This window comes from Amblyraja radiata, chromosome 7, assembly GCF_010909765.2.
Source record: "Amblyraja radiata isolate CabotCenter1 chromosome 7, sAmbRad1.1.pri, whole genome shotgun sequence".
Classification (NCBI taxonomy): domain Eukaryota; kingdom Metazoa; phylum Chordata; class Chondrichthyes; order Rajiformes; family Rajidae; genus Amblyraja; species Amblyraja radiata.
Genome location: NC_045962.1, coordinates 74,743,426 through 74,768,200, shown reverse-complemented (window position 1 = coordinate 74,768,200; position 24,775 = coordinate 74,743,426). Strand labels below are relative to the sequence as shown.

The 24,775-nt window shown below is 40.5% G+C and overlaps 1 protein-coding gene across 7 annotated transcripts in view; it reads right to left on the bottom strand.

Annotated features, from left to right (window-relative positions):
* Positions 1-766: 766 nt before the first annotated feature.
* The window catches only part of tfcp2l1 (transcription factor CP2 like 1), a 45,754-nt gene continuing 21,745 nt past the window's right edge, over positions 767-24,775 (bottom strand). For 6 of the 7 annotated variants that reach the window (XM_033024815.1, XM_033024814.1, XM_033024816.1 and 3 more), the window contains 8 exons: positions 22,545-22,633; positions 21,645-21,693; positions 21,442-21,535; positions 20,437-20,527; positions 18,531-18,637; positions 15,491-15,633; positions 4,410-4,461; positions 767-3,667 (listed from right to left, as the gene is read on the bottom strand). In XM_033024815.1, coding sequence (XP_032880706.1) covers positions 3,630-3,667; positions 4,410-4,461; positions 15,491-15,633; positions 18,531-18,637; positions 20,437-20,527; positions 21,442-21,535; positions 21,645-21,693; positions 22,545-22,633 — 663 coding nt within the window. In that variant the 3' untranslated portion in view covers positions 767-3,629. The remainder of the gene's footprint in view (positions 3,668-4,409; positions 4,462-15,490; positions 15,634-18,530; positions 18,638-20,436; positions 20,528-21,441; positions 21,536-21,644; positions 21,694-22,544; positions 22,634-24,775) is intronic. The other variant, XM_033024818.1, reaches the window with a different exon arrangement.

Below are 24,775 nucleotides of genomic sequence, written 5' to 3'. Positions count from 1 at the left end.
ACTTTAAGCCAAGATTGTCCATTGTATTCATTAGCCAAATATCTCTAGTGATGATTTAGTGATCAGCAAGGAGGTTGACATTGGCGTTTAACCATTTGCTAGAAGATAGCATGTTCCTTCAGAATGTTTGCTCAGTGAGTGCGTCTCAGCCAAATAGCTGGGAAGATGCTAGCTTACAATTCCTGGTTTCCACCAAGTCTGCTGTATTATTTGGGACACAGTGAACTGTAAAGGGCCTATCCCACTTACGCGACCTTTACAGGCGACTGCCGGCACCCGTCATAGGTCGCCAACATTTTCAACATGTTGAAAATTCAACGGCGACCTGAAAGACGCAACGACTCTTTCAGCGGTATGAACATTGGCTTCTCCAATTTCAGATAGTCCTTGCTTTCTCCCTCCTTCCCCTTCCCCGCTCTCCCACAAGCCGACTGTCTCCGTCTCATCCTTTCTTTTTCCCGACCTCTCCCCCCGACATCAGTCTGAAGAAGGGTCTCGACCCGAAACGTTGCCTATTCTTTCTCTCCATAGATGCTGCCTCACCCATTTTCGTCTCCTTCGATTTTTCCAGCATTTGCAGTTCTTTCTTAAACAAGACTTATTATTTGGTCGTTATTACAATATTTTGGAGTGCACAATATTACATTATTTATTGCCATTTTATACTTTGAATATATTTTATTGGCTGTGAAATCTTGATCTTGCGAACTTTAATGTAGTTTTAGCCCTTTTTTGGAGGGATGGACAAATGAAAGTTCAACAGAAGTCATGGTATAAAATTTGTGTTTATTTGACTCATGTGCAGACCTGCAAGTACAGATCTCTTTTCGATTTGAGCTGGTGTACAATAGTAAGTGCAAAGATGCTTTCATATTAAAAAAAAGTAAAAATGTTCATTATTATTGAACTACACATGTTCTTAAACCAACCCCCCCCCCCCCCCCCCCAACCCCTCCTTTAACCTTTGTAATCCTTCCAAAGTTAAACATTAGTGTGCTTATTCACCCAACACCGAGATGTCCTTGAAGGCATGTTGAAAATCCATAAACGGTGGTAACCTCACCTGTCATTAAGACTATTACAGTATTTAAGTTTGCTACATTTCATTGGTACTAAAACATTTGAAAACAATAATGCCACAGCTTAAAACTGACACACAAAAATACAACACGCATTCCGAGCTGAAAACAATACAAATACAACAAAATTAAAAGTTGGCTTGAAGCTTTACTGCCTTGCATTCTTTCGTACAAAGGTCATACTCATAACACTACAGCAAAGCAGTATTGTGGAAGGCAACATTAATAGTAATGCCTGGTCAGTTTAACAGAAAATCAGATCCTACAGGCATCTGTAAATAGGAAATTTACAACTACACTGTGTAGAACAGCTTCATGTAGAATTTGAAGGATTACTTTTTTTTTTTTTTTAATCCATCCTTTTCTTAATCGAAAGATCATGCAATATTTGACAAAACGTTACTCATTACCACAGTCTGAAGTCAGTAGTTACAGCTTAATTTTAATTGGAACCAAAAGAGATAGATAAGCCATGATTGAATGGCAGGGTAGACTTGATGGGCCGAATTGCTTAATTCTGCTCCTATCTCTTTTGAATCTGATGAGATCTTCCATATCTGAAGAAGATTTAATTGATTGAACTACAGAACATGAATCAGATTCTACACGTTCATCCTCAAACATAACCATCCATACATGCAATGTCCATCTGAAGCAAACCCTCTAAGCCATGCTTCATTCCAAGCTGGGATAACTGTTCTATTCACTTAGAATGGACAACCGTGAAGCTAGACTCATTGAATGGCCAATCTGATTATGCATCCTCTAGAGTTCTTGCAACCCAAAACATCAACTTAGTCTCTCTCTCCAGACTTACTGCCTGACTTGCTGAGTATCTCCAGAATGTCCTGTTTAAATCACTGGTGTATGCCATCCACAGCACTCTCAAGCATCTAGAGAACATTCAGAGTTCGTGGAAATTGAGCGGATGGATTGGTCAGAATCTGCAGAAATTCAGCAATCCATCTAAATGCTTGAGATAGACATTGAGAGTGAGGGGAGAAGGGAAACTAGAGATATGAAAGGATAAAATGTGACAATCTGGGGGGAGGGACGTGGAGGGCTCCCCCTGCTAATGCTGAACTATTCTACATTTCATCGATTGTCTGGTTTAAACTGTCGTCTTCACACCTTTCCATACCACTAGTCTAGTTTCTCACTCCCGTTTGACAGTCTGAAGAAGTGTCTCGACCTGAAATGTCACCCATTCCTTCTATCCAGAGATGCTGCCTGTCCCGCTGAGTTACTCCAGCATCTTGTGTCCATCTTCGGTGTAAACCAGCATCTACAGTTCCTTCCTGCACATCTAAATGCTGGCACAGTATTGGCAGGGAAAAGGTACTTCTGATACCATTTTTTAAAATTTTACTCCCTTAAGAACATGCTTTTAAAAGAGGGAAGTCCTTTCCTCCATCCTGAACTTTCCCCATCCTTCATTCCTTCAATACACTAGCCACCACAGTGGGACAAAGCTACAAAACCACCAGCCCAGGACAATGGTTGAAAGGAAGTTAACTAGCCGGTTTCTCTCATAAGCAGGTTACATAAGTGCACACATTAGTAGCACTTAATTACTTATAAAATTCTATTTATTCAGCATTTGCATACTCACTCCCTCTTCCCCCAGCCCGAAAAATAGAAATCTATCTTTTTAATCTTTTCCAGCCATTTTTCTTTGTTTATTCAGTAGCAGACAAAATGAAGTGCTTGAACCAACATGCAACAGATTCAGCAAGAAAAACAATTATAATCTTTAGGCATTAAAACAAAATGTGGGTTAAAGTGAATTGCATGTTATCACACCTTGCTCCATGACAACACCAGAAAGCAAATTGAATTTCAAGTGTTTCATTATGTTTTTTAATTTGGAAAAAAATACTTATGATCACAAACCTTAGGAGCATAATATAGGTTGGGCGCATTGTCACAAATCGCTTCCTAAAGGAATAGAAAAGACAGAAATATCCTGCATCATGAAAGTAAATGGATGGCTAAAAATGCCTCACTCAGCTCCATATCCAACTCAGTTAGGACATTGTAGAACTCCAGGGTCCAGTTCCGGACTTTATTATCACCAGGCGAAAAAATAAAATCTATTTAAACCGCAGAACATGGATATATACAAAATTACAACCCTTTTGGAGCTACAAAAGCACCTCATTTATCGAGACCATTCAAAAAGCCAAGGTCCACTTTGATTAAATGGGATGTTGGAATGTCAGCAATTATTTTTTAGCATTAATTTTTTACTTTTGTTGAAATCTGCAAACATTGCAGCAAGGAAGAGGGGGAGATAGGTGATTGTTGAGACCATAAACAAACTCATAAAAATGATACCATGCAAGATGGCTCATGTAAGATGAAGCAGAACCTTGTCTTACCCACCCACACCTAACTGAGAAAGTATTTGATGCCCATCAGTTTTAAACAGTACAACCAATTATTTCTCTTTTTGCCTGTTTTTCAAATAGTTTTCCATATTTAATACAAGGATGTCCAATGTGTAATCTGAATCTGCCTCCAGGTGGTTGAGGAATTATCCAACCTTGTTCACTTCAAGATGATGTGGTATCCATCACTTTGCTCAGCTGCAAGGCAAAGTTTAATTAACGTTAAAAGAGACCAGTTTGCATAGAATAAATATTTTCAGCAATTTAGCAATACCAGGGTGCATTTTTAAATATTAGTTTCTCAAGGGATAACTGCTCTTCAGTTTGCCCAATTATTGTAAAGAATCTATAGACATTCCCCGCATTATACAGGGTGGGGTGGCGGGAGCATTCCTCGAAAACAGACTCTATTGTCATTTTTCATAATTTGAAGCAAGTGATGAAAATTGCTCCCTCCTCCCTCCGCTCCACTCACCCCACATACAAATTCCATGAGAGCAAACATTTGCCACATCACAATCATTTAGGTATTGATTGGTGAATTCAATACCAATTCTTCTGGTGAAGCTACTCCCACACTGGCACTGGACAATAGACAATAGGTGCAGGAGTAAGCCATATGGCCCTTCAAGCCAGCACCGCCATCATGCTGATCATTCACAATCATTGAGTTCTAGGAAATAGATGCTGTAATAATAAAGGAACGGCAATATTGGGCAGAATGGGGTGCAGCTTAGAGGGAAACATGCAGGCATTAGGTTCCAATGCACCCAACACTCTTGTCCTTGTTTGTGGCATGCATGGGTTTGCAAGGTGAAGTCAGAACAGTCCTGGTGAGTAACTGCAGTGCATCCTGTAAGGGATACACAAAGTGAACCACAAAGCACCAGCAATCGACAGATGGATGAAATCAGAAAAAAAGAGTCCAAGCAAACTATACCTTTTAAGATGCAGATGACAAAGCAAACCTCGTCGCAGAAATTTTTAACCATCTAGAAATAAAAGGATATATATTAGTCTGAGGTATTAAGGGCAGCTATTCCAGCAACCCTACAACAGACGTACAAGTATCTATTGCCGTTAGGAAGTTTGCCAACAAAAGCAGCATTTTATTTAAGGAGACACTTGCTTCGCCTACATTAAATCATTGATGCTACAGTTGCCATTATAATGGCTCTCTTTGGAGGTGTATTCCTGAGCAAGACTTGATAGTAGGTTTGTTCGGTATCCAGTGCCCACAACAATACTGTTCTGACTTCACCTTGCAAACCCATGCATGCCACAAACAAGGACAAGAGTGTTGGGTGCATTGTAGGTCCCTTGCAGTCAGAAACGGATGAATTGATCATGGGGAACAAGGACATGGCAGACCAATTGAATAACTACTTTGGTTCTGTCTTCACTAAGGAAGACATAAACAATCTGCCGGTAATAGCAGGGGACCGGGGGTCAAATGAGATGGAGGAACTGAGTGAAATCCAGGTTAGCCGGGAAGTGGTGTTAGGTAAATTGAATGGATTAAAGGCCGATAAATCCCCAGGGCCAGATAGGCTGCATCCCAGAGTACTTAAGGAAGTAGCCCCAGTAATAGTGGATGCATTAGTGATAATTTTTCAAAACTCTTTAGATTCTGGAATAGTTCTTGCGGATTGGAGGGTAGCTAATGTAACACCACTTTTTAAAAAGGGAGGGAGCTAGAAAATGGGGAATTACAGACCAGTTAGTCTAACGTCGGTAGTGGGGAAACTGCTAGAATCAGTTATTAAAGATGGGATAGCAGCACATTTGGAAAGTGGTGAAATCATTGGACAAAGTCAGCATGGATTTATGAAGGGTAAATCATGTCTGACGAATCTTATAGAATTTTTCGAGTATAGCTGTTTCAAATTAATTGTGGTATAGAAACATAGAAAATAGGTGCAGGAGTAGGCCATTCAGTGGATAAGGGAGAACCAGTGGATGTGTTATATCTGGACTTTCAGAAGGCTTTCGACAAGTTCCCACATAAGAGATTAATATACAAACTTAAAGCACACGGTATTGGGGGTTCAGTATTGATGTGGATAGAGAACTGGTTGGCAGACAGGAAGCAAAGAGTAGGAGTAAACGGGTCCTTTTCACAATGGCAGGCAGTGACTAGTGGGGTACCGCAAGGCTCAGTTCTGGGACCCCAGCTATTTACGATATATATTAATGATTTGGACGAGGGAATTGAATGCAACATCTCCAAGTTTGCGGATGACACGAAGCTGGGGGGCAGTGTTAGCTGTGAGGAGGATGCTAGGAGGCTGCAAGGTGACTTGGATAGGCTGGGTGAGTGGGCAAATGCATGGCAGATGCAGTATAATGTGGATAAATGTGAGGTTATCCACTTTGGTGGCAAAAACAGGAAAGTAGATTATTATCTGAATGGTGGCCGATTAGGAAAGGGGGAGATGCAACGAGACCTGGGTGTCATGGTACACCAGTCATTAAAAGTAGGCATGCAGGTGCAGCAGGCAGTGAAGAAGGCGAATGGTATGTTAGCATTCATAGCAAAAGGATTTGAGTATAGGAGCAGGGAGGTTCTACTCCAGTTGTACAGGGTCTTGGTGAGACCACACCTGGAGTATTGCGTACAGTTTTGGTCTCCTAATCTGAGGAAAGACATTCTTGCCATAGAGGGAGTACAGAGAAGGTTCACCAGACTGATTCCTGGGATGTCAGGACTTTCATATGAAGAAAGACTGGATAGACTCGGTTTGTACTCGCTAGAATTTAGAAGATTGAGGGGGGATCTTATAGAAACTTACAAAATTCTTAAGGGGTTGGACAGGCTAGATGCAGGAAGATTGTTCCCGATGTTGGGGAAGTCCAGAACAAGGGGTCACAGTTTAAGGATAAGGGGGAAATCTTTTAGGACCGAGATGAGGAAAACTTTTTTCACACAGAGAGTGGTGAATCTCTGGAATTCTCTGCCGCAGAAGGTAGTTGAGGCCAGTTCATTGGCTATATTTAAGAGGGAGTTAGATGTGGCCCTTGTGGCTAAAGGGATCAGGGGGTATGGAGAGAAGGCAGGTACAGGATACTGAGTTGGATGATCAGCCATGATCATATTGAATGGCGGTGCAGGCTCGAAGGGCCGAATGGCCTACTCCTGCACCTATTTTCTATGTTTCTATACCACAATTAATTTGAAACAGCTATACTTTTAATACACATTAGAATTACTTAGCTCCTGTCAAATTAAGCATTATCAGTTGACGGAGCATCATGTCATTTGAACTACCCATTTATGCAGTAAATGTGCCTGAAAACGCAAAAGCAGCTCTTTTGAATTGGAAGTGTAATGGTAATGCAAAGTTCCTTGGGAGCAGTAACAAACTAGATACATTGCAATCACCCAAGCTTTAGAAGCACCCTGCATCACCCTCGAAGCCAAGTACAGTGTTGCGCTATACAGACCAGAGGGTTCCACAACATGCCGTATTTAATGCAGTTTGCTGATCATAGCTTGGCAGCAGTTGGTTGGTTCCCAGTGCTCTTTAGCCTTGTGGAAAAGACAGGGAAGAAAGAGAGAGAGAAAAAAAAACAGGCAGCATTCGTTTTTCTGATCCACTCCAAAATGCTGCTGTAAAGTACGCTGGTGTGTATTAATAAAGAATTATGAAATCGATTATAATCAAAAGCAGGTCAGCCCAAGAGCTATACTACAACAAACTCATCAAAGGTTTCACAAAAGTAATGAATTCATTGCAAATGGACAGTTTTTTTCCTGCAACAATTAATTATATTCCTGGTGTTCTGAGATTCAATACATACATGGCTATTCAATTTCAGTTTTGCTTCTTTGTTCAAGGTAGGAATGAGAAACTTGGAGATGAAATCCAGATAGCAATAAACAAAAATGCATGCAATTGAAAGTTATATCAGCACTAAATCGGAAACCTAACCACAAATATCTATACATCCAAAATTGTAACACAAGAAACAATTTCATTAAAGGAGAACCCAGAAATATTTACACTGTGCTGGGAATGTGGTGATGGAGTGAATGAAGTACAGATAGTTCTGCTATAAACACAATAGTTACCTTCCCGATAAACACTGCTTAATAGAAAATCGCGTTATAAAAATTGTGTCGTTGGGAAACGGGAGCAATAAGGGGCGAGTGAGTTTAAGACTCGCTATAACAAAGTTATTCTCCCTGCAGGATTTTCAAAACTAAAGAAAAAGGGTTGTTAAAAAAATCATTGTGTTTATCTTTTTGCAAGAAAATCTAAAATTTCCTAACACAACTGCTGGTTTACCCACAGGAGATCATTGAAAATGACAGGCATTCGCTTCTATTGATAGTTGTGCAATGATGCTCTTTTTTAACAATGTAACAAAATAGAGTATTTTGCACAAGTCTGCACTTTTCTTGCAGCTGGGACTGCATAATGCCAGGGCACACAAGGGCCTCCCTGTGTTATGAACATGAGAATTGAAAGCAGGAATAGGCTATTTGGCCCTCATAACTGCTACATTGATCTTACACCTCGGCACCATTTTCCTGCAAGAACTCAATTAGGCCATTCGGCCCATCAAATCTACTCTGCCATTCAATCATGGCTGATTTATCTTTCACTCTCAACCTTATTCTCCTCATTTTCCCCTCATAACCCTGCATACCTATACTAATCAGGAATCTATCAATCCGGGCCTAAAAAAATACCCAATGACACATGGCTGTGTGTCAAATTCCTCCTCATCTCCTTTTGAAAGGAGATTCAGCCTTTTATTCTCAGCCTATGGACTCTGGTCCTAGTCTCTCCCATGAGTGGAAACATTATCTCCACATCCACTCTATTCAGGAAGCTTTTTGACTCCAATCTGCAACAGTGTGCACTAGTTGATTGATATTAACACCATCCTCTGCATAAACATCACTACCAACAATGGGTCAGCTTATTCCATGGATAATGTGCGTACAATGGACAACAAAAGCCACTCACACCAGCATAGCAATGCCTCACTCCTTGGATAATGTGTTGACAGTGAACAGCTCAATAGCCAGCCACACCAGCACATTAATGTCTTGTCAACTGGTGCATGGAAGGCAGATATGTATTTTTTTTTTTAATGGAATTGACTAGAGAATGCTTCATTCTGGTCTCCAATTTCTGGAGGTCTTAGCCAAGGCGAATGGTATGTTAGCATTCATAGCAAAAGGATTTGAGTATAGGAGCAGGGAGGTTCTACTGCAGTTGTACAGGGTCTTGTATCCATTGTTAAACTCACTCACCCTTATTTATCCCCAAAAAGCTGGCATTTACCTCCATAATTCAAAGCATTGCAATTGTCTACCATGATGTAGATATTTGTACAAGAGATACCCCATGAATGGAGTTCATTAGACAGAGAGCTGTCTCATTAATGGGATCGTGGACAATTGCCCAACATTTCGATTCTTTGGGTTTTGGAGAAGTAATGTATGCACTATGCAACCCATTGTGGTGCAAGGGCAGTAGGGGACACTCTATTGGCTACTTGGTGGCATCCAAATGTACAATATTTTGCTCAGAAGGTAAGCAGTAATTGTCTGCCAGAAATACAATCCAGGGAAAGGAATAGGGTGTGAAGGAGGGAAAACACCATTGCCTATGGGTCCTTTTGAGACATTGCAAATGGACTATATCGAACTAGAGAGGTGCCAGGGATATAAATATGTTCTTGTAATAGTCAATGTATTCAGCAGGTGGATCAAAACATACCCAACCCTTGACAATAAAGCGACTACTGTTGTCAAGGTGCTAATGAGAGAAATTGTCCCTAGATTTGGAATCCCCATTCGACTTAGCTCAGATAACGGTCCACACTTTATTGGACAACTCAATAAAGAATTTTGTGAACAGCTGGGGATCCAGCAGCAATTGCACTGTGCTTATCGACCACAGGCTGCTGGATGAATATAGGAGCAAAGAGGTCCTTCTGCAGTTGTACAGAGCCCTTGTGAGAGTACACCTGGAGTATTGTGTGCAGTTTTGGTCCCCTAATTTGAGGAAGGACATTCTTGCTATTGAGGGAGTGCAGCGTAGGTTTACAAGGTTAATTCCCGGGATGGCGGGACTGTCATATGCTGAGAGAATGGAGCGGCTGGGCTAGTACACTCTAGAGTTTAAAAGGATGAGAGGATATCTTATTGAAACATATAAGATTGTTAAGGGTTTGGACACGTTAGAGGCAGGAAACATGTTCCCGATGTTGGGGGAGTCCAGAACCAGGGGCCACAGTTTTAGAATAAGGGGTAAGCCATTTAGAACGGAGACGAGGAAACACTTTTTCTCACAGAGTTGTGAGTCTGTGGAATTCTCTGCCTCAGAGGGCGGTGGAGGCCGGTTCTCTGGATATTTCAAGAGAGAGCTAGATAGGGCTCTTAAAGATAGTGGAGTCACGGGATATGGGGAGAAGGCAGGAACGGGGTACTGATTGGGGATGATCAGCCATGATCACATTGAATGGCGGTGCTGGCTCGAAGGGCCGAATGGCCTACTCCTGCACCTATTGTCTATTGTCTTATAGAAAGGGCAAATCAGACCCTTAAAACTAAATTAGCCAAATTAAAGGTGGAGACTGGATTTGGATGGATTAAATTACTCCCAATAGCCCTATTTCAGATGAGAGTCACGCCTGCAGGGAAATCTAGATTGGGCCCAGCTGGAATTATTTCCGGTAGACCCTTAAAAACCGCTTGGAACCAGAATGTGATGAAAATAGTTAATTTCCACCACATGACTGCGGAGATGACCAAATACATCTTAGCCTTGACCAGAGCCTTAAGGGATTTACATTGTAGAGTGAGAGCAGCCTATGGTGATATGCCTTCATTAGCAACTCCAATTAAAGTAAAACTTGGAGACTACATCCTAGTGAAGAATTGGGTTAGGAAAGGATCGGTAGTTCATTGGGAAGGACCTTACCAAGTTCTTCTAATGACTCCAACAGCAGGAAAGGAAGAGGGAAGAAATCCCTGGGTGCATCTTCATCATTGTAAAAGTATTAGTGAAGGTGTAGGTTGTTAACTTGTTTCCTCCCAGGTTTTCTTTGAAATTCTCCACTCTATTACGAATCATGGACCAATGAACTATCAAGATTGATGGATCGGATTCGCGCCCATGAAAACTCGGGAGGTGAAGACTCATCAGACAGAAATCATGGAGTTACACCCATGAAAACTCGGGAAGCTCAATGAAATTCTGAGAAACTGCATCAACATCTTCTTGTTAGAATATTTGTTAAAGTGAAACAGTCATCATTGTATTCTGGGGTTATCAATGATGATGAGGGTTATCATGAATGATAAAATGGGGGAATGTTAATACTGACCAAATTAAAGACACCATAAAATGGAGGACCCCTGCACTTGTCAGTATTGCTTAACCCTTGTCTGCTGAAATTTATAGGCTTTGGATGACGCCAGCCAGTCGAGGCTCAGATTGCTATGCAGGATGGTGAGAGAACAGGGTGTTCTCCTAAATTGATAAAATGTATAGCAGTTTTGCAAACGAACCTTAAATGCATCATTATGATTAGATTTCTGCAAGGGCATTGCAAATAGTATGAATAATGTTGCGAGACGGTCATCCTGTTAATTGATGATTGTTTGAACTGTTGCGCCTTGGCGGAACTGTTTGAATCCCTGGGCACATGTTGCACTATCCATTTGTGTTTGCTTCCTTCTAGAAGCTTCTTTCAAATACAATGTATTCAAGATTGTATTATTGGGTTAGGAAACTCAATTATGTACTGTTATAATTAATGTGTTTAATTGGTTTATAAAGAGACCACCCCAACGTGGTTCGGCCCCTCAAGGCTCAGGGACCTATAAAAGGTAGCTCCCACGAGGTCCGATAACGATCTTCTGGAAGAACGCTTGCGACTGCGTGACCTTTTGGAGTGTCTCTACTTGCACGGGGCTAGAAGGGCTTGGCCAAGCAGATACAAGGATCGACCCCGCGGTGGTTAGATATTGTGTAGGGGATTTGTGTTGTGTTATCCAAAATAAAGTTTAGTTGGTCAGGTGCTTGATTCAGTATTTTATTGACTGTAACTAGACTGAGGGGGAGCTTAGAACAATCTATTTACATACAATGGACAACAAAAGCCACTCACACCAGCATAGCAATGCCTCACTCCTTGGATAATGTGTTGACAGTGAACAGCTCAATAGCCAGCCACACCAGCACATTAATGCCTCGTCAACTGGTGCATGGAAGGCAGATATGTAGTTTTTTCAATGGAATTGACTAGAGAATGCTTCATTCTGGTCTCCAATTTCTGGAGGTCTAAACCAAAGTTAATATCCCCAAAAAGCTGGCATTTACCTCCATAATTCAAAGCATTGCAATTGTCTATCATTATTGTAGATATTTGTACAAGAGATACCCCATGAATGGAGTTCAGTGAACAGAGAGCTGTCTAATAATGGGATCATGCACAATTGCCCAACATTTCGATTCTTTGGATTTTGGAGAAGTAACTAGCTGTCATGTTGCTGCTTCATTCAGCACAACCAAAAGGTTGGTTTTAATATATTGTCTCAAATCACATAATTGCAGACTTCCTACCTCTGGCCAAAAATCCAAAAGATGTAAATCAGAGATGTTGGAGATTTGGCTACAGGAGTGGCAAAAATGGTACAGTCCCAGCAAACATAAACCCATTGGCTTCAAAGGAACCAAATGTCAAAAGGCAAATACTACTGGGAGTGAATACAGCTTTAGCTCTGATGAGTAATGAAAATAACTCTCCCTGCAATTTCCATAATTGATCAACTATAAAATTCCCAATAAAACACACACTTTAATGAACATCGCCTGTGTACCCTGTCACATGTGGAAATAGTGTGATTTAATAGCAACACTGTAAAAATCCCAAACCTGGAAGCGCATGGTGGGATCAATAGTTAAAGGGTACTAATACATAGCAATTATTACTCTTGGCACATCAGAGTATCATGTGTCAATAGAAAAGCAAAAGTCTGCAGATGCTGGAAGTCTGAAATAATAAGGAATAAAATACTAGAGATACTCAGCAGGTCAGGCAGCATCTGTGATGAGAGTAAATGCATTTAATGATCCAGGTCAATTACCCATCATAAGAATGGGTCTGAGGAGGGGTCCTTGACACAAAATGCCACGTCAATTTCTCTTCCTACAAATGCTGCTCGATTTGCTGAGTACATGTCTAGCAGTTTGTTTTGCATCATGTCTTTGTGAGTCAGACTATGGAATGGAAACTAGACTGACATTCCACAGTGACTTCACTGCCAGAAATACCACCTTGCGTATGAAACATTATCCTAAAGCAGCTTTTGTTCTCCCAGACAATAGTACACAAAGCAATTGCACAATTCAAAAAGCAAACAAGGCCGCTCTGTATCCTATCCAACACATACTCCTCAAACACCACATACAGTGCCCAACTACTTACCTTGATTTGTTGCACAAATTCTACCACATTTATAAATATTACAATGATTGGACTTCAAAAGGACTTAATTAACTTTAAGCGTGAAAAACACTCTCAAAGGAAGTTCAGTCAGCACCAGTTATTTGATTTGATTTACAGTCGAGAGGTCAGATCTCACACAGGTTGACATTTAGTTTGGAGCACACTTTTCAACGTAAATGCCTCATTCATCGTAACTTGTCCACATACTGTATTTTGGGTTAATGGCAGTAAAGCCTGCATAATGCAAATTCTCTAATGGTGTTCCATATTTTCCCACTTCCATAAATCCCACTGGGAAAATCAATCATACAACTTATTTGGAAATAATTCAAATAGATATAGATCTTATTAGGTTACTTACATTAAAAAAATCTGCAATCATATATCATACATTTCTATATCGAATCTCAAAAGGACAGTTGATCCCAGTAAGTAAAAAATGCAGACACAAGGAACTGCAGATGCTGGAATCTTGAGCAAAACACTAAGTGCTGGAGAAGCTCAGGTGGTCAGACATTTGCGGGGAGAATGGATAGGGAACGTTTTGTGTTAGGGAGAAAGGACCTGACCTGAAACGTTGCCTGTCCGTTTCCCTGCACGGATGCTGCCTGATCTGCAGAGTTATTCTAGCACTTTGTGTTTTGCTCAAGTAAACAATGCAGGTGCTTTACATAGGTGCTGTTGCAGTTATGCACTCCCGTATCACAGCCTCATAACTCACCATCTTCCTGCAATCTAGTCAACATCTGCCGAGAACTAATACTATAAACTGCTCCAGAAATGGCTCTTGCCCAAAATGGACACCACAAAAGGTATCACTGAACTGAGAGTTCATCAATTCTTTACTGTGAGCTCTCATTGCATATGCAATGAGGACTTTGTAGCCATTTATGTTAGGTCACTGAATACCAAAGAGCACCAATTACAGAACGCCTGTGACCAAGTTACTGTAACTGGTAATACAAAAGCGGCACTGTGGTACAGTGCCAGAGACCCGGGTTCGATCCTGAATATGGGTGCTTGTCTGTACGGAGTTTATACATTCTCCCCGTGACCTGTGTGGGTTTTCTCCGGGTCCGGTTTCCTCCCTCATTCCAAAGATGTACAGGTGTGTCAGCTAATTGGCTTGGTATAATTGTAAATTCCCTGAAAAAGGCAGCCAGCATCATCAGAGACCCACACCACCCTAGCCACCCATTCATTTCATCCCTACCATCGGGAAGAAGGTACAGGAGCCTGAAAACTGTAACTTCCAGGTTCAGGAACAGCTTCTTTTCGACATTCATTAGGCTATTAAACACTACAACCTCCAAATAAGCTGTAAACTGCATAGACTCTTACTGTTATTATTGTTTTTTTTATGTGTACACGCATATATAATATGTACATGTGACTGTGTGTGTGTGTGTGTGTGTGTGTGTGTGTGTGTGTGTGTGTGTGTGTGTGTGTGTGTGTGTGTGTGTATACACATACTGAACTTTTTTTTTCTTGCTATTACATTGTTTACAGTGTACTACGTACATATTCTGTTGTGCTGCTGCATGTAAGAATTTCATTGTTCTATCTGGGACATATGACGATAAAACACTCTTAACTTGACAGTATCCTTTGCAAATATAGATGTTCTCAACAGAGCTTGTTCCAGCACAGTGACAAACGGTGCAGAGGGTCTCTGCTCCAAACTGCTCAAGCAAAATCAGTACCAACAGGAATGGAAGATCATCATTCAATGCTTCTGGCAGATATCATAAAAATATTGTTTCAGTTTAGCAAAACCTACCACCACAGTGCAGTTTTGGAATATCATAATAAATAATTAATGGCCGCATATCAGAAATAGACAGCGAAAGCAGCAAAATGGACGTGACTTAGTTTACTTGCCCCAATGTTAACACGCACAATAATCACCTCTATAAAATTCAACTAATACTGAAAAATATGTTACCCATATCATGCAACTTACAATGTTGCAAAAACAGTTATATTAAGATTTTGTGACTGCATATTGATAATCTTCCAATAAACTCTGTATTTAAGCTCTATAATGGGTCAAGGATATCTGCATAAGATTTCTTGCTTTAAATTTGAGAAATTAGCGAGAAAGGCCATGCTTCTAGTATAAGAATCCGCAGTGAGTACAGTGGTCATTAAACAAGATTTACCAAATTCCAATTAGATGCTAGATATCATTTGATATATTTTTTAAACCTGGAAATGCAGAAAACCAAGGCAAAAATAATTCTACAGGACTTAGAGAGAGGAGTGCAAGGTGGGTCAGGAGAGGGAGGAGGGAAACACGAGGAGGAGAGAGAAAGGAATAGAGGAAAGATGAAAAACGAAGATTTATTTTTGTTTAGAAATGCAGTTACAAGCAACAACCAAAGAACAAAATGTCCAATGTTTATACCCCAACTTGGGTTCAAATTGATGCCTTTCAGGGGTATTCAAATCCAGATAGAAGATTAAAGAAAAATAAAACAATTTTTTTAAAGTAATCGAGTGTTGTCTCAGCTGCCATTCTGTGCATGGACCTCTCTTAGATCTCACCTCATCACTGACAAGCACGTGGATCCCACTGGGTCCCTGTCTGTAGATCTGGTTAATCTGCTGCGGAGAAATGCTGTACATTTTTGCTATTTTCTCAGTTAATTCTATCGCTGTCAGCTCTTCCAAAAAGATTGGATGGTATACTGGAGGAAACCGGGAAAAAGAATTTCATCACATAAACAACAGTTCAAATAAGAAAAACAATATATTATTTGGATTTCTTTTTCTCCCATTTTGCTCCCCATTTCTCCCGATAGTCCGACTCGTGGTGTTGTGGATGCTGGTAGACCTCCCAGTATCTCAAAGAATCAATTCCTCACGATTTCGTTCACGAATGATCCATACACCACCAGCTGCACCTCAGAAGCATACGACCCAGGACACAGTCAACTGACCCACCGTGCCTGCTCAAGCTCTTTAAAAAGGTGCTATTCAATTAGTCGAAGTCCACATTTCCCCCCTTAATCCAGCAAAATCGTATTCGAATATTCATTTCATACCCTTTTAAAAGTTATCAGATCTTCTTCCACCACCTAGCATGCATTAGATTTGTAACAATGCAAGAAAGAGTGAATCTCGTTTTCCCTCTGAAAAGTTTATTCCTTTCTACTCCCTTGGCATTTCCACTACATTTCACCATATCATTGCTGTACTAAGGAGAAGAATACAGCTTCCTATGCATAAAGGTCTCTCAGCCTTGGTACCATTTCGTAAATTTCTTATGCACCTCGCCAAAACAGTGACATCTTTCCTGGAATGTGGTGCCCAGAATGGAATACAAAGTTCCAGTCGAGGTTAACCACTGATTTATCAATCCTTAGCACGACTTCCTTGCCTTTGTCATAACTGGTGAGTATTTACAGCGTTCACGATCCTGCCCTGAACATAGAAAATACATAGAACATTTTCTCTTTGAAAATAAAAAGTTCTGTAATCCCATCCCGATTAGTTGAGATCATCCTTGCTAACCTTGATTAAACTTGCTCTGGTAACTTTTTATAAAATTCACACCATGTTTCAACTGTAGTTTAAGCAAAGATAAATACTCACTTCTAACCTGGGTATAAAGCCCCTTCTGCTTTGCCATTAGTACAGCCTTATTATCACAAATCACTGCTGATATATATACTGTACATATACTTATATTCCCAACCTGCTTTGTTTCTCAATGCTAAATAGATTCTTACTTTCCAACTAGTTCAACTTCCTTATTTTTCTTTTATTTAATTTATTTAATTTATAGTGCCTTTCCTTACTCATCCATTCAAAATAAACCATGAATAATTCTCCACACTATTTTATTTGCTATATATCTGCCCAGGGAACTCAGTGATCCCCGAGAGAGAGAGAGAGCGCAATGAACACTTCCTCAGTGACTGAAAACAAATACCATTACTCGCTAAGCACTGCATTTGTTCACTTGGCCAATTTTGTACCAAAGTTGAACTATTCCTTTAATCCCACAAACTGCAAATATTTCTAACTAGTTCTTTATGTAGCACTTTATCAAATGCTTTCTGAAAGGCTATACGTATAGTCTTAATTACATTTAATTATCTTTATTTACCTCTTTAGCTGCTTATCTGGCAGACTAAACAACATGGTGTGGCTTTCACAAATCTATGCTGGCTCCCATTTACTAACCCATTGAAAATTAATTTTGCCCCAGATCATCAATTCTAAGTTTTTAAGAAAAGATTTTAACTTTGGTCTTGCACTAATGTGCAACTTAGCAGTCGCGCACATTATATCCCACTTCCACTATTTGATTCTATTGATTTACGCTCTATGTCCACATTGCATAAATTGATATCCTTGTATTTCTCCACCTCTGACTTTGGGATAACTAGCCTGTAGTTATTGTGTTTTTACTTCTCTCTTTAGATAAACAATTTCCAACCCTTCTATCCTCTAGACCCTCTCCCATATTTAAGGAGTTTGGAAAAGCTTCCTTGCTCCCTGCACCTCCATCAAACATGGAGGCTTTTCAATATTATGCACTGCAGTAAATGCCATCACCTCCTCCTGATCAACCTATGTCACATTCAAATTCTAAAACCACCCCCTCCCCCTTGATCATGACTATTGCAGTAATAGCCAATATTCCACTTTCATCTATGATTATCACTTTTATAACCTGTGTTATATTTTTACAAAATTCTCCCTCTATGTTTAAAAAAAAATAAATACAAGTTCCTTCAGCCTATCTTCAAATTCAGAAGATTAGCTCTGGAATTACATCACGTATCCGAATCTGATAATCCAAACATTTTGTCAATTAGTCAAAACAAAATCTCTGGAAATTATTCTGTGACATTAGTGAAATGCCCTACAGCGAGTAAATAAATAATTTCACCTTATTTTCAAATGGCCTTGAGAAACATTCCTGTTCTCTTAGCCATGTTGTTAACAGCTTCTTGTTGATGGCCTGGCTGCAGAATGATCAGCAATCATAGCCAGTTCCTTATTGTTGACTGGATCTCTGGTCAAGAAATCCTGACTTTGTTAAAACATCATCCATTCAGTATGAATGCATGACTCCTATTGTTGTAAATTATCTTCATTTCACCGCCTATCTGTTCTGAAATTCCTTGTCCTCAATGTACTTACGGATGAAGATATCGCTGAATGTCATCATAAATTAGCAATCTCCCTTCGGGCTGTTAAGCAACAAAATAGCTCCATGTTAAGAGAAGATGAGTTAGCACTGTAAAGCTCAATGAAGGAGCTCAGTGCTGGAGCCAGTACAACATAGCCCTTCCAAACTGCCAAGACAAATGATCACAGCAGTTACAGAGCCACTGTAATTGCAGAAGGAGCTAATCGCTGTAAAGATGTGCCTCTGTGAACTGTCACTTCTATTCATTTGTTTATTTTATCTATATCCCCAAAGGCCTAATTTTCAGGTGGTTGGGGATGGTGTTGCAAAACGAGAGGTCGCAAAGAATTCATTTTCCTCAAGATTATCCAATGTTCTTTTAAATCTGTCAGACTCGTGCAAAGAGGCATTCATTCGAAAGACACCAGTGTCAAGACGTACCGTATGAGGCGTCAACAACTCCTTGGCTCTGTTGTTTGTGAAGGTAATTTGTCCGATTCTGCTCATGCTCCTGACACATATAGATGGTCAGTTTTGGATGGATAGTTCTGTGGGCACAGGTATCGGAAGCATGGTTATTAGTCTCACTGCATGAGAACAAAAGTTCATTGACAATCCATTATCTGGAGCAGATAATATTTGTTCAACATCTACAAACGGGCGGCACGGTGGCGCCACGGTAGAGCTGCTGCCTTACATCACTTGCAGCGCCGGAGACCTAGATTCAATCCTAACTACGGGTGCTGTCTGTACGGAGTTTGTATGTTCTCCCTGTGACATGCATGGGTTTTCTCCGAGATCTTCGGTTTCCTCCCACACTCCAAAGACATACAGGTTTGTAAGTTAATTGGCTTACTATAAATGTAAATTGTCCCTAGTGTGTGTAGGATAGTGTTAGTGTATGGGGATCACTGATCGGTGTAGATTCATTGGGCCGAAGGTTCAGTTTCCACGTTGTATCTCTAAACTAAACTAAAGTGTGCTTGACGTTCTATTTTCAACAACAACTTCCATTTGCAAGGTAACATTTGGATGAAATGGCACTGCACACTGTTATGGAGTTGACCAGAGCCTTACTTTATTGTGCCAGCTTTGATTTGACTCTGATTCAGTAGGTATACAGTAGTAACATTTTTTTGCTCTTTCACTTATGTCATTGACAGGCCAGCATTTATTGCCCATCCAAGTTGCTAAAGACTGTGTTTGATCACAACAAGATAGGTCATCAACCACAATCCTGCCAAGTTGGAGATACAGGCAAACTATTTGGGGTAAGGGTAATGGATTACTTTCCCCGAAGGGTATTATTGAACCTGTGGGCTTCTTCCCTGCTGCTATCAGACTAATGAACAGACCTCTCATAAACTAAGGGTATAACCCCAATCTACCGACCTACATCAAAGGCCCCAACACTTTTATTTTTCTGTACTTTCTCTGTAACGGTGATGCTGCAACACAAGCATTACATGTCGTACTCTGCCTTTTTTCTCTTGACTTGTTGTCCGTTGTACTTGGGTTTTGCTTGATTGCACTCATGTATAATCTGATTTGATTGGCGACATTTCTCCCTCGTATCTCAGTAAACTTGACAATAGTAAATTAATACCAATTGCATCAGTAGACAAAGAGAAAGGAAAACATAATGGAAGGGTTTAGACTAGAAATACAGCAAGGAAACAGGCTCTTCGGCCCATCAAGTCCAGGGACAATTTACAATTTTTATTTTAATCAAAGCCAATTAACCTACAAACCTGTACCTCTTTTGGAGTGTGGGACTAATCCGGAGCACCTGGCGAAAACCCACGTGGTCACCGGGAGAATTTACAAACTCCACGACAAAAGACACTGTGCAGCCACCGCTGCACCATTGTGCTACCTCAAATTGCTGTTATTGCTGTGACAGTCTTTGTCAAAATGAGTTTAAATGATGTGAACAAATGGTAGTCTTTCAGTAAACTATGCCTATAAACTGGGGTGACAGAAGGAAGGCAACTGTGCTAGAACAAGTGTCAGCAAATTATGGTCTGTATGCACCATAAGACATCTCCAGTTGTATGTGGCAGAAACTGCAACGTTGGTTTTGTAAAGGGATTACCCTAGGTGTGGGGTCAGGGCAGAGGGTGGGAAGAAATGGGATCAGAAAGATGATTGCAAAAGATGGGAGTGCAGTGAATAGTTAGCATTTAGAACATAGAACAGTACAGCACAGGAACAGGCCCTTCAGCCCACAATGTTTATGCTGGAAGTGGACTTCTATGAAGAAAGACAACTACACAGTGAATAATTACATATTATGCTTCTACAAAATTCATTTAAAGAAAGACATTTTACAATACTCTTGACCCACCTTCCCTTGATTGTATTAAAGAGTCTGATTCCATCAGCAGGACCACAGATCTGAATCAAGTCCTCTTTAGTCATTTTCAACATATCCGCACCTATGGAATTTATTAAAACATTAAAGTAAGCATGTATAACTGAAGGGAAGAAATAGGCATGTTGTGTACAATGAAAGAATGCAGTTTACGCAAGGTTTATGTAAAGGAGCAAATACTAACACTGGATTAATTAGATTCTTGCAAAACTCTTTAACCTTCAGCAAGGTGAACAATGGATTTAAGGAGCCCATGCAAATATTAGGTCTTTATTCTCTGGAGCGCAGAAGGTTAAGGGGGGACTTGATAGAGGTCTTTAAAATGATGAGAGGGATAGACAGAGATGACGTGGACAAGCTTTTCCCATTGAGAGTAGGGAAGATTCAAACAAGAGGACATGACTTCAGAATTAAGGGACAGACGTTTAGGGGTAACATGAGGGGGAACTTCTTTACTCAGAGAGTGGTAGCTGTGTGGAATGAGCTTCCAGTGGAAGTGGTGGAGGCAGGTTCGATTTTATCATTTAAAAATAAATTGGATAGGTATATGGATGGGAAAGGAATGGAGGGTTATGGTCTGAGTGCATGTAGATGGGACTAGGGGAAAATAATTGTTCGGCACGGACTTGTAGGGCCGAGATAGCCTGTTTCCATGCTGTAATTGTTATATGGTTATATGGTTCTTCTTCTGTCTAACTTGGATTTACCACTGTGATACCACAAAAGATTTCCTGAGGATCATCAAAGATAATTTGACACCAAACCTTACAAGTACACATCAGCTTGGTCAGAGGGATGTTTTGGAGAACAAGGGACAGAAAGGCAGAAGAATTAGGGGGTGGGACTGTCAGAGCTCTGGACAGAGGCTGCTGAAGATCCAGCACAAATAAACCTTCAAACAGTGTCAATCTCGCAGGCGATGCTGGGAAACATTATTACTTCACATCTTGAGCGCAACAATTCTAGATTCATTCTCACCTGAGAAATTGCCAAATAACTGGCAGAATGCTGAGAAGCGGTTTCTGATCAGCCAGTGCTGTGTGTCCTGGTTGGAGGCTGTAGGCGAAAAGTACTGCAATGCAAAAAGAACAGAAGATCTTAACTCAGGAAGCTAATGATGGGAGACTAGAATTTCCTCAGCAAGAAGAGTATCATATTATTAGGATCTTATAACTACTTACATCAGCGCTCAAAGGCATGAGTTCATCTTGGTTTGTAGGTGAACAATTTCTGAATTTACACACAAAAATAGAGGTCAAGTTATGATGTAGCCATGTTAACACATCAGGGCTAAAGAAAACACAACCACAATCTTATCCTTAAGTTTAATTTAGTTAATTGTCATGTGCTCTGAGGTACAGTGAGAAGCTTTTGTTACATACCAACCAGTCTGACAAAGGCTAAGGCTAATGAAAATGACAAATGAGATGAGAAAGATCCAAGATCTAAATGTCCCGCATTTTATTCTAAGACAAATCTCAAGAATTTAGAATCAATGCAAGAATTGCAGAAATAAACACAATGTTAAATTATCCTCTTTCAATAAATAATATTTTGAAGGATATGGGCAAACAGGGGCAGGAGGGACTAGTGTAAATAGGGCATCTTGGTCTGCATGGGCAAGTGGGGCCAAAAGTCCCGTTTCCATGCTGTAAGACACAAAGTCAAACTGCAACCCCTGGAGGAGGACAAATTCACTAATACCATTTAAAAAAAGTTACAATACTTACAATTTTATTTACTTTTCAAATCAGACAGTCTCGCACCCATTGGACCTAATGAACCAATTAATAATTCAGTCTGAAGAAGGGTCTCGACCCGAAACGTCACTCATTCCTTCTCTCCTGAGATGCTGCCTGTCCCGCTGAGTTACTCCAGCAATTTGTGTCTACCTTCGATTTAAACCAGCATCTGCAGTTCTTTCCTACACACACACCATTAATATGCCTCATGATCAAGAGGATGTTTTAAAAATAAGTTTGATCCTTCTCCTGCTCCTCAGTTAATATAAAACTTCAATACTGAAACAAAGCAGATCACTATATTTCTTGAAGGAAGATTTTGCAGAATGTGGTACATACCTGTCACTGACACCTAAGCTGAGAGGCACAGTGCTGTAGCCCATGGAAGAAGTACAATTAACGTAACAGGAATCAGGCCAAGGCGAGCACTGTACAAGAGAACAAAGAGAATAATTCAGTCCAAAGCTCACACAATGCTTTATTGCCTTCTGAAAAGTTAAACAGGAAACCAAACAGTTTTTCCTCATTGCAAAGAAAATTATGATTAACTGAGAACTCTCTGTCCAGAAAATGGCAAAACTTTAAAAAGAATGAAAGAACAGGTATAATCTTTAAAGTGGAAGAAGAAATTGCAAATGGTTAAGAAAAATTGTATATTTGATATAAATAAATCAGGATATAATGGCAGTGAGCAGGACCAGTAAAATGATTAAGAGTTTAAGAAGGGTTCAAACTGCCCAAGCGGAATATGAGGTGCTGTTCCTCCAATTTCCGGTAGTGCTCACTCTGGCCATGGAGGAGGCCCAGGACAGGAAGGTCGGATTCGGAATGGGAGGGGGAGTTGAAGTGCTCAGCCACAGGGAGATCAGGTTGGTTAATGCGGACCAAGCGGAGGAGTTCGGCGAAACGATCGCCAAGTCTATGCAGTAAAATGATATTGGTTAGGCTGAAGTAACAGGCCACATCTTACTAATAAATGGATCTACAGAAGGTGGAAGGTATTAAAGGAGATTAGAGCCTTTTGTTATGAGCAAAGAGAGATCACGAGAGGGAACTGTACACATTACAATTTGAAATGTGTACAGTTTTGGTTTCCTAATTTGAATTGTGTGCAGTTTTGGTCTTATATTTGAGAATCTGTGGAATTCTCTGCCGCAGAAAGCAGTGGAAGCCAATTCACGGGATGTTTTCAAGAGAGATTTAGATATAGCTCTTAGGGCTAACGGAATCAATGGGGAAAAAGCAGAAATAGGGTACTGATTTTGGATGTCAGCCATGATCATATAGGATGGCCTACTCCTGCACCTATTTTCTATGTTTCTATGTTTCTCACAAATTACTCTGAAGTCCAGCTGCTTATGCGGGCAAACGCAACCGCTATTTTCCAATGTGCTGATTTTCATCAAAACTAATTTGGTCGAGCTGCTGCCTCTTAGCACCAGAGACCCCGGTTTGATCCTGACCTTGGGTGCTGTCTTTGTGGAGTTTGCATGTTCTCCCCATGACCTTATGGGTTTCACTTTCAGTGAAAGTGGAATGACATAGAACGAGTGTACATGTAATTGGTGGTCAATATGGACTCAGAGGGTTGAAGGGCATGTTTCTGCCCTGTATCGCAAACGTCTAAAATGGTGACTAGACAACCATTGGACTATTGCGTACAGTTCTGGTCGCCATACTATAGGAAGTGGTAGCAATAAAGAGAGTGCAGAAGAGATTCACCGGGATATTGCCTGGAATGGAGTGTAACAGTTATAAGAAGTTATAAGAAGAGATTGAATAGGCCAGTTTTACTTTCACTGGAACACAGAAGGCTCAGGAGAGACCTGGCAAATACTCATAAAATTATGATGGGCATAGGTAAATAAATAGACAGTCTTTATCCTGTGGGTGTTTAGAACTAGACTGCACAGGTTTCTCACAACTAATAGGAATAGAATTAGGCCATTCGTCCCATCGAGCCTACTCCGCTATTCAATCATGGCTGATCTCTGCCACCTAATCCCATTTTCCTGCCTTATCCCCTAACCCTTGACACTCGTTCTAATCAATAATGTGTTCATCTTAGCCTTAAAACTATCCACTGACAGTCTCCACAGCCCTCTGTGGCAACGAGTTCCACAGAATAACCACCCTCTGGCTGAAGAAGTTCCTCCTCATCCCCTTTCTAGAAGAGTAGGTATGTTGCAAAACCTACCTTAAGCGTCGCTGAAGATCTGCCCCAGCCCGTGTGTGCGATTATGGCGCCGTTTAGAGGGGGGCGGGTTTAAAACGCGATTTTCCCTAGGCTGTTCAAATCGAGCTTGTTCAGCCTACTAAGTTGCTGACGAAAAATCGCTTCGAGTTTCGCTCGCTGGAGCTATTTTTACATTTTATGGGTTTATTTAATTATTATAGTAAGTTAAAAATTAACCTCTAAACCCGCGACCGCCGACAACGGGCCGGATCTCATACAGGGGACAACGGAAGGTCGGTTGTTTATTTTTACATTAAAAAAGGCTTCTTAAGATCCCTTTATACAAAGTTTTATGTTGCGAGTAGCTAATTTGGGGCCCCATTAAATCCCGCAG